This window comes from Phycodurus eques, chromosome 2 (assembly GCF_024500275.1).
Source record: "Phycodurus eques isolate BA_2022a chromosome 2, UOR_Pequ_1.1, whole genome shotgun sequence".
NCBI classification, from domain to species: Eukaryota; Metazoa; Chordata; class Actinopteri; order Syngnathiformes; family Syngnathidae; genus Phycodurus; species Phycodurus eques.
Window position 1 is genome coordinate 23973725 of NC_084526.1, and position 17321 is coordinate 23991045.

The following is a 17321-nucleotide window of genomic DNA, read 5'->3' on the forward strand; positions in this document are numbered from 1 at the left end:
ATGTATACACCAGATCAAAATAGATCACATCACATGTAAACAGTTGACCTGATTTCTTCAATAGCAACGATTTCAATCAGAATGAAAAAAGTCTGCATGTAAACCAGGCTAGTGTTACATAAATTGGTAGCTGTAAACACTCGTGCAAATGTGTTTACAAAAAACAACATGTATGCTCGTATATATTATAAGCACATACAAAATATTTTTTTTCCAGTGAGTGTTGATCATTTACCTTTTGTACAAGTAAATGTACTTTTTTTGTGTTATGATTATTGAAAAAAGATTTTAGTATCAGTCCAGTATATGTTGTGACTAAGCAAGATTACATGACTTGACTGACAAATGAGTTGATTCAACTTCGTTGAAATTTAGTGGGGACTCGACTTGACTTGCTTGATTTTTGCCACAGTAACTACTTGAAGGTTAAGACTTCCCATACTCCCATCTCTGCAAATAAGACGGGTAGTACTGTATCTAATCTAATATGCATATCAGAAAAAAATATATGATATGAATGGTTAAAACAATGGTATTCGATTTCTTTTGTAAGCGTATACAAATTGCTGATGGACGAGGGTGCCAAATAAAATCTCGCTTAAGGGGCCAGATTGAGTAGGGCTCTCTCTCTCTCTCTCTCTCTCCGCTCGCTCTAATATATATATATATATATATATATATATATAATACATAAATTTTTATCTTCCAAATTCTATCCACAATACACTATAATGACAATTTCCTCATGCCGTAACACAGGGAGCCGCATTAAGGTCTTCACATGGCCAACACCCCTGCTCTTCTAATGTTACTTCCTGGCGTGAAGGTGCAGCCATGTGTGTCTTTTAAATGTGTTTGCACAGTGATAAGCGGTCGTCGAGGATTGAGGAGGATTTAAGAGGTGACATAAAAGAATGGAGAAGAAGGTGACAGGAAGAGATAGAAGAGATGAGCTCGAGCCCGACGTCCATGGAGGTCTTTGGGTTTTTTGCGCTCGAGGGACTTGTCTCATTGGTTAAACTGTGGATCATATGAGCTGCTGACAACTTCACTCCTAATCTACACAGTAGATGCTGACAATTTCCCTCCTAATCTACAGAGTGTCAAACGGCTTCGGACAACTTTGTCTCTCATCGGTTGCTAATATCATTGCAGAAAGAGAAGAAATTGCATAACTGTGGAATATTGTACAGTGAACTCAAGCTATTCGTGGGGATCGCGCCTTGCCACAAACAGCGAATATCTGTGAAAAATAAGCGCCCCTCCCTAAAAAAGGGTTTGTAAATGTGCATGTATGCCACAAGACGGCAGCAGAGGACTTTAAAAGGGGATGATCATAAAGCATCAACACCATGCATCTAGCATGGACAGAATCATGACCGCATGTTATGGAATGCATGCAAATTGTAACGGAAAAGCAGACTAGATCGGCAAAAAGTAACTGTGGCGAGGGAGAAGCAGAAAGGCACTTTCAGTTTCAGATTTGACTGCACGCGGTGCATTCAAGGACTACCAACAAAAGTGGACATCGCAAATGCATACCAAAAAAAAAATAAAAAAAAAATGCCTGAGCATAAAAATAGTGAATAGATGAGAATTCTAGAAACTTCAAACAAGGGTGAAGGTTTCAAATTATGTTTTTTAGGGGTTGTTCCCCCCTGTCTATAAAGCAAGTGAAATTTTAATCCAACTAACAAATACAAAACAACTTGTGTACTACCTTCATTTCAGCAGGTTTGTAGTATCGGCGGTCCTTGTCCTCATTGGAGGTTCGGTATCCGTCACGGAGGAAGCGCTTGAAGCCGTACTTGCCACGCAGCTTGCGGACGATTTTGTCCAGCGTCTGACTGTAGAGGGCGTCATCATCCACAGCGAAGCCAGGGTAGCTGATGGTTGGCAGTAAGGCTGCGTCCGTGTTCTACCAAGCAAAACAAGTTTTTTTTTTTAAATGTATAAGTGTTGCCAAATGATTTAACTACAGGCTGTGGCCTGATTATTTTATCCTATGGGTATTTCTAGTCCTGTTAATTTCCATTGTGCAAAGTGGTGGTTATCATCAATTGGTTAGGGGTTAGATTGCAATAATCATGGCATAAACACTGCACACGTGAATGAGTATGTTGCAGACTCCTTTTTGACTGTTGATTTTTAATTTGTCATTTTATTTATTTCTATTATGCAAGATGGTGGTTAACATAAGTAACTAGTGAGAGCGATCAAATGAATAACAAAACTTACATTGCATGACAAGGAGTGCATTGGACTTTATTTTCTACTGTGGATTATTTCCAGGGCGGCACGGTGACCGACTGGTTAGCACATCTGCCTCACAGTTCTGAGGACTGGGGATCAAATCCGGCCTCGCCTGTGTGGAGTTTGCATGTCCTACCGTGCTTGCATGGGTTTTCTCCGGGTACTCCGGTTTTCTGCCACATCCCAAAAATATGCATGGTAGGTTGATTAAATACTTTAAATTGCAAGTAGGTGTGAATGTGAGTGCGAATGGTTGTCTCTTTATATGTTCCCTGTAATTGACTGGTGACTCCTTCAGAGTGTACGCCACCTCTTAATAGCTGGGATAGGCTCCAGCACACCTGTGACCCTAGTAAGGATAAGCGGTATGGATGATGGATGGATGGATGATTTCCAGTTATTGTTTTATTTCAATTGTGCAAGATGGGGGTTATGATTAACTGGTGACAGACGAGATAACATTAATTACGGCACAAACATTGCACACATGTGACCGAGCATGTCTTCTAATAATTTTTGACTCTACGTGTTCATTCCAATTGTTGTGTTTATTTCTATTGTACAAGATGAGTGTAATTAATTACTTGCAAGAGAAGCAATCACATTAACATATAACACGGACATTGCACGACAGACTGAGCCGTGGACTTTAGTTTTGAATAGGTAGATGATTTCTAGTCCTTTTTATTTCTACTGTGCATGGTTGCGGTTATCTTAAATAACTGGTAAGAGGAGCAATAAAATTATTCATATGACGCTATATTGGGCATGTACTTGTGCTCCTCTCGGCAGATATTCATGATAACCACAACCTTGCATGATAGAAATAAACAGACTCACTCAAAATAGTGTATAGAGTAAAAAATAAATAAATAAAAACATCCAGGCAAATGCGCATGTCCAATGTACATGTCATATGATTAATTAATGTGATTGCCAGTTAATGATGACAACTGTCACATTGCACAACAGAAACAAACGACGAATGATGAGATACATTCCATAGAGTCAAAAAATCGAGTGCTCGGTCTCACATGTGAGCATGTTATATACGTGTCACATGATCAGTGAGATTTTTCCTCCCTCCGGTTATTTATGATAATGCCCCCTAGCACAGTAGAAATAACAACTAGGAACAATCACCAGCGTTAAAAGAAAAAAAGCCCATGGCTCTTCCTGTTGGGTTGTGTCTTTCCATTCCCGAGGCGGGTGGTCGATTGTGGAGCGAAATGAAATATTGAATTCCAATCCTCTGTTACAGACCAAGGGGTCCTGATGTCATATTGATATTTTAGTTATTTTGGGGCTTGTTTTTTTTCCTTCTTATTCATCTTCTTCTTCCATTTTCTAACACTGAGGCGTGGTGCTGAGTTCGAGACACCCGTTGGCATCTTGACGTTTGTCTGATGTGCGCAAGGAGCCTCTAATAGCCGTCGTCACGAGGCTTCTATTCCAAGTCTGACGGTAGGGAAGAGGAGGAGGATGAAGAAGATGAAGAGGGGATTAAGATCACAGCTGCTCCGAAAAGGGAAGTGAGGACGCCTCCGGGAGGAAGCACTTCAGCTTTTTGAGTCCATTCAGGACTAAGATGCCCCAGGATTCATCGTAGGGGAAGGTTCATCAGCTCAGTCGAACATCTGCTAATTAATAGCCCCCCGGAGACCAGCCGTATCTCTGCAAAGTCCGTTTAGTTGTTAAATCCACAGCCCCCTGCACTCCTTTCTCCCACGATGACTGCTTCCACGTTTGTTCCTCCACACTCACACTTTGCTATGCATCTTGTATTAAGAAGCCTTTTCATTTGAAACAGACATAGGCGTCATTGTTTTCTTCCTTGTATTATATAGTTAATACAAATTTAAAGGTTCAATTGGGAGAGCAATGTAGCAAATGTCTCTCATAATCCTTTTGGTGTCATTTTTGGACAATTGTCCTTAAGAGTCTTTTGACAGTTTTTAATGATAACCGCCAGCTAGCACAATAGAACTAAACTGAACAAAAAGAAATAATCCACAGTCAAAAAACTGTCAACAGCACACTAGGGCACACACGAGCAAATGTCCAATGAATGTGTAACATTGTTAATGCGATCGCTCCTCCCGCCAGATATTCATGATAACCACCACCTTGCACATTAGAAACTGAAACATGGGTAAAAATAGAGTCCAAAGATAGTCCAGGGCACACTTGATCATGCACAGGCACACACACAATGCATGTGTCATATCATTAAAATGACCACTCATCTCACCAGTTATTCATGATAACCATCACTTTGCACAATAGATGTAACATAATGGGCTAGGAATAATTCACAGTCATAAAATAGCCCACTGCATGCTTGGCCATGCACAATGTATGTGTCATATGATTAATGCAATTGCTCCTTTTTTTGCGAGTTATTCATGATAACTAATAGAACTAGACTAGAAATAATCCACAGAGTAATTAAAAACCATACAGTAGCCTGTGCCTGGAACATGTACTGCAATTTCTCGTGTGTAATGCGCACCCATGTATAATACGCACCCCCAAAGTTGACCTAAAATTTCTGGAAAACCTTTCTACCTATGTATAGTGCATTTTACAATGCATGATTTTGCTTCTACCCATATGATCAAAACATGAAGTATTATCTGTATTTTGTTAGTTTTTTCAAATAATTATTCTGAAGCTAAGCACTTTATTTGAACACGTCATCATTTTTTAATTTACTGACTCTTATTTTGAAATTCACAGCCCTAATTTTATTTAGTAAATTAGAAAACACACAGTTGTACTTATATGTTTGATTACCCAGGCAGAAGATGTAGTTGTAAGATGGGTACAATTCTTTAAAGAAAACATGGACCAGGTGAAACACATTTAATTGAATTTTAATGGGATTCAAATTAAATGGTCAAGCAGATCAGAAAAGCATTATCATTAAACAAAACATAACCATAAAGAAATTAATGATGGTTGTTGTTCATTCATCAGTCATATTAATAAATAAAAAAATAAATTTCACAAATTCTGCCAGGGTATGTAAACTTCGGAGCATAAATGTGCATATATGCAGTCATACATACCCCCTGTCATATTGGAATGAAAGTGAAGGTTACACCTTTTTTATAACCACTAGGTGACGGTGGCATTTTGGAATGAAAGTGTAGGTTTTTTTATAACCACTAGATGGCGGCATACATTTATAAAATGTGAAAGTTTTTTTCCATTTGCACCTATACCTATGTATAATGCGCACTATTGACGTTTGACAATTTTTTGGGGGGTAAATGCGCATTATACATGAGAAATTACAGTACTTGTCATATGATTATTGTGATGGTTCCTCTCAGAATTTATTTATAACCTTGCACAATATAAATACACAAAATGAAATAATCCACAGTCAAAACACTATGCGGTTATGCACAGGTAATGTACATTGGGATTGTACATAGATACGTACATAAAATAACGGAATCGCCCCTCTCGCCAGTTATTCATGATAAAACCCCCCTTGCATAATAGAAATAATTATGACTAGAAATAATAAGAGTAAAAAAATAGTCCATAGCACACTTGGCCGCATGTGGGCACGTGCAATGTATGAGTCATCTGATTAATGCGCTCACTCCTCGAGTCAGTTATTCATAATAACCACCACCTTTTACAACAGAAATAAACATGACGGCTGGAAATAATCCACATCTATTTTCCCTGCCACATGACTGTCAGTGGGTAGTCGGCGTAACAGTGTGGGTGCACTCACGTGAGAGCGTGACTCTCGGGGCAGCAGGGAGCACAACGTTTGTCTGTTTCGGTTGTGGGCGTCAAGATCCACGAAGATCACCGACCAGGAGCAACCCTAAACACACACACACAGACACACACAAACACGCACACACACATATACACATTTGAAGTGCAGCGTGGGAGTGCTCCAACAGCAGTGTGTCAAAAGTCATCCCATTATTCCAAAACGCCCCATGCACTTAAACGCTTCACCATCAGTCCTTTCTACTTAGCAAGTGGTCAAAATGTTTCGAACAAAAATAAATAAAAAATTTCTGGAAAAAAACAAAACAAAAACTCCACTCCCTCCACCTGCGAAGCACTTTCTAATTCAAGCGCAGATGCATTATGGATGATTATTGGCTACACGGCCCATTTTCTACCTCCCTCTGAAAAGAGTGTCAGACGGAGGGCTTTTAGTCAAATTGGCAAGGTATGCAAAGAGCAAAAGATTGTGGGTCAGGCAGGCCAGTCTAGTATCCACACTCTTTAACTACAAAGCCCCGCTGTTGTAACACGTGCAGAATGTGGTTTGGCAATGTCTTGCTGAAATAATCAAGGGCGTCCATGAAAAAGACGTTGCTTGGATTGCAGCATACGTTTCCAAAACATGTATGTACCTTTCAGCATTAATGGTGCCTTCACAGATGTGTAAGTTACCCATGCCATTGGAACTAACACAGCTCCATACCATCACAGATGCTGGCTTTTGAACTCTGCGTCCATAACAGTCCGTATAGGTCTTTTCCTCTTAGGCCCGGAGGACACGACGTCCACAATTTCCAAAACCAATTTGACATGTGGACTCGTCGACCACAGAACACTTTGCAACTTTGCATCAGTCCATCTTAGATGAGCTTGGGCCCAGAGAAGCCGGTGGCGTTTCTGGGTGTTGTTGATAAATGGCTTTTGATTTGCATAGTAGAGTTTCAAGTTGCACTTACGGATGTAGCGCCGAACTGTATTTACTGACATTGGTTTTCTGAAGTGTTCCTGAGCCCATGTGGTGATATCCTCCTCCAAAAAAACTGGGACAGGGTCATGTTTACCACTGTGTTACATCACCTTTTCTTTTAACAACATTCAATAAACGTTTGGGAACTGAGGACACTAATTGTTGAAACTTCGTAGGTGGAATTCTTTCCCATTCTTGCTTGATGTACAGCTTCAGCTGTTCAACAGTCCGGGGTCTCCGTTGTCGTATTTTATGCTTCATAATGCACACATTTTCAATGGGAGACAGGTCTGGAGTGCAGGCAGGTCAGTCTAGTACCCGCACTCTTTTACTACGTGCAGATTGTGGTTTGGCATTGTCTTGCTGAAATAAGCAGGGGCGTCCATGAAAAAGATGTTGCTTGGATGGCAGCATATTTTTCTCCAAAACCTTTATGTACCTTACAGCATTAATGGTGCCTTCACAGATGTGTAAGTTACCTATGCCATTGGCACATACACAGCCCCATACCATCACAGATGCTGGCTTTTGAACTCTGCATCCATAACAGTCCGGATGTTTTTTTCCTCTTTGGCCCGGAGGACACGATGACCACAATTTCCAAAAACAATTTGAAATGTGGACTCGTCGGACCACAGAACACTTTTCCATTTTGCCCAGAGAAGCCGACGGCGTTTCTGGATGTTGTTGATAAATGGCTTTTGCTTTGCATAGTAGAGTTTCATGTTTCACTTACGGATGTAGCGCCGAACTGTATTTGCTGACATTGGTTTTCTGAAGTGTTCCTGAGCACATGTGGTGATATCTTTTACACATTGATGTCAGTTTTTGATGCAGTGCCGCCTGAGTCATTCAATCTTGGTTTTCGGCCTTGCCGCTTACGTGCAGTGATTTCTCCAGATTCTCTGAACCTTTTGATGATATTATGGACCGTAGATGATGAAATCCCTAAATTCCTTGCAATTGTAGGTTGAGGAACATTGTCCTTAAACTGTTCGACTATTTTCTCACGCACTTGTTCACAAAGAGGTGAACCTCGCCCCATCTTTGCTTGTGAATGACTGAACAATTCCGGGAAGCTCCTTTTATACACAATCATGGGACTCACCTGTTCCCAATTAGCCTATTCACTTGTGGGATGTTCCAAACAGGTGTTTGATGAGCATTCCGCAACTTTCTCAGTCATTTTTGCCACGTGTCCCAGCTTTTTTGGAACGTGTTGCAGCCATAAAATTCTAAGTTAATGATTATTTGCTAAAAACAATAAAGTTCAATTCTCAAACTGTTCAATTAAATATAGGTCGAATGTGATTTGCAAATCATTGTATTCTGTTTTTATTTATGTTTAACACAATGTGTCAACTTCATTGTAATTGGGGTTGTAAATCACATTTAGTTTCTTTATCATTTCGTTTATCAGTGTGACCATTAAATATCTTGTCTTTTTAGTGTATTCAATTAAATATAGGTTGAACATGGTTTGCAAATCATTGTATTCTGTTTTTATTTATGTTTAACACAATGTCCCAACTTCATTGGAATTGGGGTTGTACAAATATGGTACAACAGAGGTGTAGAGACATTAAATATGATGTAAATGTGGCACATTAGAGGTGTATACAATATGAAATAGTGCATACCTGGTTTCCAAACAGGTTAAAGCCATTGATGGCCTCCAAAGCAGCCTTGGCCAGGCCCACAGAGCTGCACAGAAGAACATTAGAATGTTTTGTTCATTAACAGTGTTTAACTTCTTTTACACTGGTATGACAATGTGATTTAAAAAAATATTTAAAAAAGTTATGCTTTTAATGTCTTTAGGGGTTAGACATTTGTTAAATATGACATTTATTAAATATGAATTTTCTCTTCATTATCATAGTAAACTTGCAATGTTGGTATCGCGGTACATGCTGGCGCCTTTAATATTGACAGCGCGGGTTTGATTCCTGGTCAGTGCACCAATACCCAGCCACTGCCAATCTCAAGCTCTGATTAAAAACAGGTGGGTTGTGTCAGGAAGGGCATCCTGCATGAAAACTGAGCTTTTTTTTAAAAAAAAAGCCAAAAGTCACTTCCTCTATCAGCGGTAAAGCTGTTTTCCGACTAACCTTGAATGCAGCTCGGTGCTGCCGTTGTTGTACTTGCTGCCTCGCTCCCACATGCCATAGTCGGGCACCCTGTAGGCTCTCTCCACGCAGAACACCAGATTCTGGATGAAGGACACCTGCAATAACATTAGAGGAGACAGGCGAGATGGTAGGAAATCCACGATATAGAGAGAGCATATAGAAACCATTTAAAAAATAGTTTAAAGCCTTAAAATACCCCTCCTCATGTTTTAAACACATTTAACAGTTAACTCCCACTACATTGCAGTTCACCTTTTGCACGGCCGCTCTATCACATATTTCTAATTGTTTTTAATGATTTTTAGAGTCCAGTATACTGTAGAGGCAAGTCCAAATTCTTCCACAACATGCTGCACTGAGGGCTACTGTAAGATATGCAGTATAATAGAAGTAGAGGCAGAATAGGGCTGCATGATGATTATGGCCAAAATAATCACAATTATTTTGATCAATATTGTAATCACGATTATTAATCAATATTTTTCCTCACTATGGAAAAATCTAACTTTTTAACAAACAATATGTAACAGTTTTGAGTTCAAAATGAATCTTTAAATAAGAATAAATGATACATCATAATAATAAAAAAATAAATGTATCCAAAAACATTCAACTTTGGCAAGGGCGAACTGAATAAGTGTGCTATTACAAAGTGCAATCACAAATTGCAACTTAAAGGAAGGAAATACAGTTTATACATAGATGGCAATAACATTAGCCTCTAAGCACTCACTTCCATCCATCCATTTTCAGAATCAGAATCAGAATCATCTTTATTTGCCAAGTATGTCCAAAACACAAGGAATTTGTCTCCGGTAGTTGGAGCCGCTCTACTACAACAGACAGTCAATTTACAGAACACTTTGGAGACATAAAGACATTGACACAAAACAATTGTGCAAAAAGATGCAGAGTCCTCTAGCACTTAGAGCAGTTCCAATGACTAATATTGCAATAGTCCGGTGCAATGACCATTGTGCAAAGGGCGCTGAGACTTCAAGGAGTGTATGCGGTTTAAAGTGAAGAGTAGTGCGATCATCTGGGACAATGTTGGTTGTGCAAATGTTACAGATACTCCTCAATCAGTGTGCAAATGGAGCAGATGCTACTCTGGCATGAGTGGCCAGTGTATGCAAATAGTGCAGCATGGCGAGACAACTACAGTGAGTGCACAAGTAATACATAATTGGCCCCACAGAAATGTGACAATGAACTCAAGTCAAAAAATTGCCAGCTTGTTGTAATGGAATTATAGGTTAGGTGTTTAAGAAGTTGATCGCAAAAGGGAAGAAGCTGTTGGAATGTCTACTAGTTCTAGTTTGCATTGATCGGTAGCGCCTACCTGAGGGAAGGAGCTGGAAGAGCTGGTGACCGGGGTGCGGAGGGTCCGAGAGGATTTTGCATGCCCTTGTCTTAGTTCTGGCAGCGTGCAAGTCCTCAATGGTGGGTACGGGGGTACCGACAATCCTTTCAGCAGTTTTGATTGTCCGTTGCAGTCGGAGTTTGTCCTTTTTTGTAGCAGCACCAAACCAGACTGTGATGGAAGAACACAGGACTGATTCGATGACCGCTGTGTAGAACTGTCTCAGCAGCTCCGGTGGCAGGCCGTGCTTTCTCAGAAGCCGCAGGAAGTACATCCTCTGCTGGACCTTTTTAAGGACGGAGTTGATGTTGGTCGCCCACTTCAGGTCCTGAGAGATTGTAATTCCCAGGAACGTGAAGGTCTCGACGGTTGACACAAGGTAGCTGAACAACGTGAGGGGCAGCTGTGGCGAAGGATGTCTCCTGAAGTCCACGATCATCTCTACCGTCTTGAGCGTGTTCAGCTCCAGGTTGTGTTGGCCGCACCACAGCTCCAGCCGCTCCGCTTCCTGTCGATATGCAGACTCGTCACCGTCCTTGATGAGGCCGATGACAGTGGTGTCATCTGCAAACTTCAGGAGTTTGACAGTCGGGTTCGCTGAGGTGCAGTCGAGAGAGAAGAGCAACGGAGTGAGGACACAACCTTTGGGCACCCCAGTGATGATGCTGCGTGTGGATGAGGTGGCCTCCCCCAGCCTGACCTGCTGTGGCCTGCCCGTCAGAAAGCTGTAAATCCACTGGCAGATGGCAGGTGAGACGCTGAGCTGGAGAAGCTTGTTCGAAAGGAGTTCAGGGATGATGGTGTTGAACGCTGAGCTGAAGTCCACGAACAGGATCCTCGTGCAGGTCCCTGCACTGTCGAGGTGTTCTAGGATGAAGTGCAGTCCCATGTTGACTGCATCATCCGCAGACCTGTTCGCTTGGTAGGCAAACTGCAGGGGGTCCAGCAGGGGACCTGTGACACTCTTGAGGTGTTCCAGGTGGTTCTGAGCCGCTTCTCCTCACTAGGGTCGCGGGCGTGCTGGAGCCTATCCCAGCTATCATTGGTGGGGTACACCCTGAACGGGTTGCCAGCAAACGCACGGCACATACAAACAAACAACCATTCACACTCACAGTCACACCTACGGGCAATTTAGAGTTGTCAATTAACCTACCATGCATGTTTTTGGGATGTGGGAGGAAACCGGAGTGCCCAGAGAAAACCCACGCAAGCACGGGGAGAACATGCAAACTCCACACAGGCGGGGCCGGGGATTGAACCCCGGTCCTCAGAACTGTGAGGCAGACGCTCTAACCAGTCGACCACCGTGCCGCCTCTAAGCACCCACTTTTCATTTGAAAATCCCTGTCGTCATTATAGTGAATTTTCAAGGACGGTACGACTCAGTTGTTCTGCTTGACCATTGGTCAGTCGTGCATTGTCACAAACTGCAAAAAAGCCGTTACAACAATTGTCAATTGTGTCTTACCACCTCTCCACCAACGTGCTGAGAGGTCCAACTTCAAAATAAAAGCTTACTGTATTACTACATTGGACATCAATCCCATTTTAGGCTTTTATTTTTAAGTCGGCGCCGGAGCGCAGTGCCGGAGCTGAATGAAGGGTTAACTGTGCTTTCGGCCCCTGCTGGATGGCTGACGAGGTTCCAGGCACTGCTCCAAATGAAGCACTTTCATAGGCAGCAGCGCCCGCATTTTAAATGTTAAAAAAATAAAATAATCGCCGACGACCAGGCTCATTTATTCATTCTTTGACAGCCGATCACAATGCCGATTAAAGTTCGATTAATTGTGCAGCCCTAAGGCAGTTGGTGCCAAGCTGGGCGGTGTCAGCACAGCGAGAGTGTGACCTTGGAGATGCACTTGTTGAAGTGGGATTTTGGTGTCAGAAATTCTGTTTAAACTTAGACCTTTCTCATACCAAATCTAAGTTTTGGTGCAGGGGCTCGAACGGTGAATCTGGTGAATCAGATGGGTGTACATGCATGCAGTTAGGCGAGCTCGGATTACAACATGTTTTTAATCAATGCACTGGCTGGCACGCCACTATGGGTGTCGGGGGTAGGAGGGTTGAAACGAACGATCATTGTTGGATGGGATATAGAGGTCCGCGGGCACATTTATGTCACCAGCGTTTTTTCACCAGCTCATTCTGTATTTAATAAAGGTATACCACTAACGTTCAATGCTCCAGTCACGCACAGGTCGCCGTGTCCTTTTTCTTATAGTGGCGTCACCATGCGAGACTATTTGCGCGGCTTTCAAAGGGGAGGAAATAACCCACTTCAATTGGAGAACATTGAAGTCTGCTGTGGTGAAGCCCAGACCAGTGCAGACTTTAAATGTACTAGTACATCGGTCCACAAAATTACCAAAACTGGGTCGAGCCCACCTATGCAGCCATAGCCAGTGCAAACTGTAGGCCGGTCCCAAGCCCGGATAAATGCAGAGGGTTGTGTCAGGAAGGACATCTGGCTTAAAACTTTGCCAAACACATATGAGTGTTCATCCATAGAATTTCACACCGGATCAGGCATGGACTAGGTTAACAAAGTCCGCCACCGGCGCCGCTAACTTGCAGGGCGGCGGTGGAAATTCAGCTACTGTGAGTCGAAGACAACGGAGAGGTGGAAAGCAGGTTCTTAAGCAGAAAGAGAAGAGGAAAGCACAGAGCCTCGAACTGAATGTGGGGACTTAGAATGTTGGGACTATGACAGGAAAATCTTGGGAGTTGGTTGACATGATGATTAGGAGAAAGGTTGATATATTGTGTGTCCAGGAGAGCAGCTGGAAAGGCAGTAAGGCTAGAAGTTTAGGGGCAGGGTTTAAATTATTTTACCATGGTGTAGATAGGAAGAGAAATGGAGTAGGGGTTATTTTAAAGGAAGAGTTAGCTCAGAATGTCTTGGAGGTGAAAAAAGATCCAGTGATGAAACTGAAACTTGAAATGGAGGATGTTATGTAAATGTGATTAGTGGCTATGCCCTACAGGTAGGATGTGACCTAGAGGTGAAAGAGAAATTCTGGCAGGAGCGAGAGGAAGTAGTTCTGAGCATCCCGGGCAGAGAGAAAGAGTCTTGATTGGTGCGGATTGTAATGGACATGTTGGTAAAGGAAACAGGGGTGATGAAGAAGTGATGCATAAGTTTGCATCCAGGAAAGGAACTTGGAGGAACAGATGGTGGTAGCCTTTGCCAAAAGGATGGAAATGGCTGTAGTGAACACTTTTTTCCACAAGAGGCAGGAAAATAAAGTGACCTACAAGAGCGGCGGTAGAAGCACGCAGGTGGATTACATCTTGTAATCTGAAGGAGGTTACTGACTATGAGGTAGTGGTAGGGGAGAGTGTAGCTAGACGGCATAGGATGGTGTGTAAAATGACTCTTGTTGTGGGGAGGAAGATTAAAATGACAAAGGCACAGCAGAGAACCACGTGGTGAAGCTGAGAAAGGAAGAGTGTTGTGCGGCTTTTCGAGAAGAGGTGAGACAGGCTCTCGGTAGACAGGAGGAGTTTCCAGAAGACTGGACCACTACAGCCAAGGTTGTCATAGAGACAGTCAGGAGAGTATTTGGTGTAACTTCTGGAAGGAAAGGGGAGAAGGAGACTTGGTGGTGGAACCACAAAGTACAGGAAATCTTACAAGGAAAGAGGTCAGCTAAGAAGAAGTGGGATACTGAGAGGACTGAGGAGAGGAGAAAGGAATACATTGAAATGCAACAAAGGGCGCAGGTAGAGGTGGCAAAGGCAAAACGAGGCATGTGATGATATGTATGCCAGGTTGGACACTAAAGAAGGAGAAAAGGATCTTTACAGGTTGGCCAGACAGAGGGACAGAGATGAGAAGAATGTGCAGCAGGTTAAGGTAATTAAGGATAGAGATGCAAACGTGTTGACTGGTGTGCTGGATAGATGCAAAGAATACTTTGAGGAGTTGATGAATGAGGAAAATGAGAGAGAAGAAAGAGTAGAAGAGGCAAGTCTGGTGGACCAGGAAGTGGCAATGATTAGTAAGGGTGGAGTTAGAAATTCATGAAAGAGGATGAAAAATCGAAAGGCAGTTGGTCCTGATGACATACCTGTGGAGTTGTAGAAGCATCTAGGAGAGGTGGCTGCGGAGTTTTTGATCAGGATGTTCAATAGAATTCTAGCGGGTGAGAAGATGACTGAGGAATGGAGGAAAAGTGTGCTGTGCCCATTTTTAAGAACAAGGGTGATGTGCAGAGCTGTGGGAACTATAGAGGAATAAAGTTGATGAGTCACACAATGACGTTATGGGAAAGAATAGTGGAGGCTAGAGTCAGGACAGATGTGAGTATTTGCGAGCAACAGTATGGTGTCATGCCTAGAAAGAGTACCACAGATGCATTGTTTGCCTTGAGGATATTGTTGGAAAAGTACAGAGAAGGTCAGAAGGAGCTACATTGTGTCTTTGTAGCTCTCGAGAAAGCATATGACAGAGTAACCAGAGAGGAACTGTGGTACTGCATGCGGAAGTCTGGAGTGGGAGAGAAGTATGTTAGAATAATACAGGACATGTATGAGGGCAGCAGAACAGTGGTGAGGCGTGTTGTAGGTGTGACACAGAAATTTAAGGTGGAGGTGGGACTGCATCAGGGATCAGCCCTGAGCCCCTTCCTGTTTGCAGTGGTGATGGATAGGCTTACAGATGAGGTTAGACTGGAATCCCAATGGACCATGATGTTTGCGAATGATATTGTGATCTGCAGTGAAAGCAGGGAGCAGGTGGAGGAACGGTTAGAAAGGTGGAGGCATGCACTGGAAAGGAAAGGAATGAAGATTAGTCAAAGTAAGACGGAATATATGTGCATGAATGAGGGGGGTGGATGGGGAAGAGTGAGGCTACAGGGAGAAGAGATAGCAAGGGTTGAGGACTTTAAATACTTGGGGTCAAGAGCAATGGTGATTGTGGTAAGGAAGTGAAGAAACAGGTCCAAGAGCAGGTTGGAACGGAAGGTGTCAGGTGTGTTGTGTGACAGAAGACTCTCTGCTAGGATGAAGGGCAAAGTTTATAAAATAGTGGTGAGGCCAGCCATGATGTACAGATTAGAGACAGTGGCACTGAAGAGACAACAGGAAGCAGAGGTGGCGGAAATGAAGATGTTGAGGTTCTCTCTCGGAGTGAGCAGGTTGGATAGGATTATAAATGAGATCATCAGAGGGACAGCCAAGGTTAGAAGTTTTGGAGACAAAGTGAGAGAGCGCAGACTTCGATTGTTTGGATACGTCCAGGGGAGAGATAGTGGCTATATTGGTGGAAGGGTGATGAGGATGGAAATGCCAGGCAAGAGAGCTAGTGAAGGTTGATTGGATGTAGTGAGGGAAGACATGAGGGTAGTTGGTGTTAGAGAAGAAGATGCAGGAGATAGGCTTACATGGAAAAGGATGACACGCTGTGGAGGCCCCTAATGGGACAAGCTGAAAGGAAAAGAAGAAGAAGAATCACCCCACTGGCCGGCAAGCAGCTGTGTGGTTTGGGGGTTGGGGTGGTATAGGGGGGCCTATACACTAACCTTTGCACTGGTAAGACATACCACACTAGCACATGATTTGGTCGCAGCCGTTTTGGGGGAGGTACAGCATGACCATGCATGCTGATGAATAGTAGACACCAAGTTTGTCTCCAACAAGCAGTGATTGACAACACAGTTCAATTATTTTATATACAGGGTGAATTCGTATTTGAAATCATGGCTAACCTATAATGAATTGTTAACAGAATGCCTACCTGATCAACACTGGAATGGAAAAATGTTTTACCTTAACATTTGTGTATGAACCCATTTACATAAATACAAATAATTATGCTGCGATTGGCTGGCAACCAGTTCAGGGTGTACCCCGCCTCCTGCCCGATGACAGCTGGGATAGGCTCCAGCACGCCCGCGACCCTAGTGAGGAGAAGCGGCTCAGAAAATGGATGGAAATGCGTGTCTACTTTAACCCTCAGTGGCTTTAAATTGGACTTAGCCACTACAGTAGTATTATTAGGATTTCCCAATAGTGCATACAGAATAAAAACATTATTCTTTGAAAAAATGCTTTGTTTTTGTTTGCTGGCTGCATGCTGTTAAAAATTAGGTGTTGGCTCAAAGTTAAAAAAAAAAAAAAGATGTAACTATTTACATTGATGTTTTGAAGGTACATTATTTTCATGACCATAAGGTGCACTTAAAAGTCTTTTCTCCAAAATGGACGGCGCGCCTTATGTGTGCACCAAGTTCCAAAAGCTATAAATGTTGTTGTGTGATGAGCGCTCTGCTTGACTGACTGGGAGCATTTCCTGCCGACACACTGCTTATGCAGAGGAAAAGCGGACGTGGCTGAGGACAGCATGCGGCCATTAAAGGGGGAAGGGTGCGCGTGAAGGAGGATGCTAAAGGAACGCCCACAGTAGGTATATAGCGCCGGTGAGTGCATTGTGCAAAAAGAAATCGGTTTGGCTAAGGACCCCCGAAAATGACTGAGGTCAAGCCAGCCTCCACTCGTAAAGTAGCAATCAAGCTATCCATCCATCCATTTTCTGAGCCGCTTCTCCTCACTAGGGTTGTGGGTGTGCTGGAGCCTATCCCAGCTGTCATGGGGCAGGAGGCGGGGTACACCCTGAACTGGTTACCAGCCAATCGCAGGGCACATACAAACAAACAACCAGTCGCACTCACAGTCAAACCTACGGGCAATTTAGAGTCTCCAATTAATGCATGTTTTTGGGATGTGGGAGGAAACCGGAGTGCCCGGAGAAAACCCACGCAGGCACGGGGAGAACATGCAAACTCCACATAGGAGGGGCCGGGGATTGAACCCAGGTCCTCGGAACTGT

At 43.0% G+C, this 17321-nt stretch overlaps 1 protein-coding gene across 4 annotated transcripts in view; it reads right to left on the reverse strand.

Moving 5' to 3' along the window:
• phkb (phosphorylase kinase, beta) overlaps positions 1-17321 on the reverse strand; it is a 113727-nt gene that overhangs the window by 65951 nt on the left and 30455 nt on the right. For all 4 annotated transcript variants that reach the window (XM_061669999.1, XM_061670002.1, XM_061670000.1 and 1 more), the window contains 4 exons: positions 9097-9212; positions 8626-8689; positions 6008-6103; positions 1721-1918 (listed from right to left, as the gene is read on the reverse strand). In XM_061669999.1, coding sequence (XP_061525983.1) covers positions 1721-1918; positions 6008-6103; positions 8626-8689; positions 9097-9212 — 474 coding nt within the window. The remainder of the gene's footprint in view (positions 1-1720; positions 1919-6007; positions 6104-8625; positions 8690-9096; positions 9213-17321) is intronic.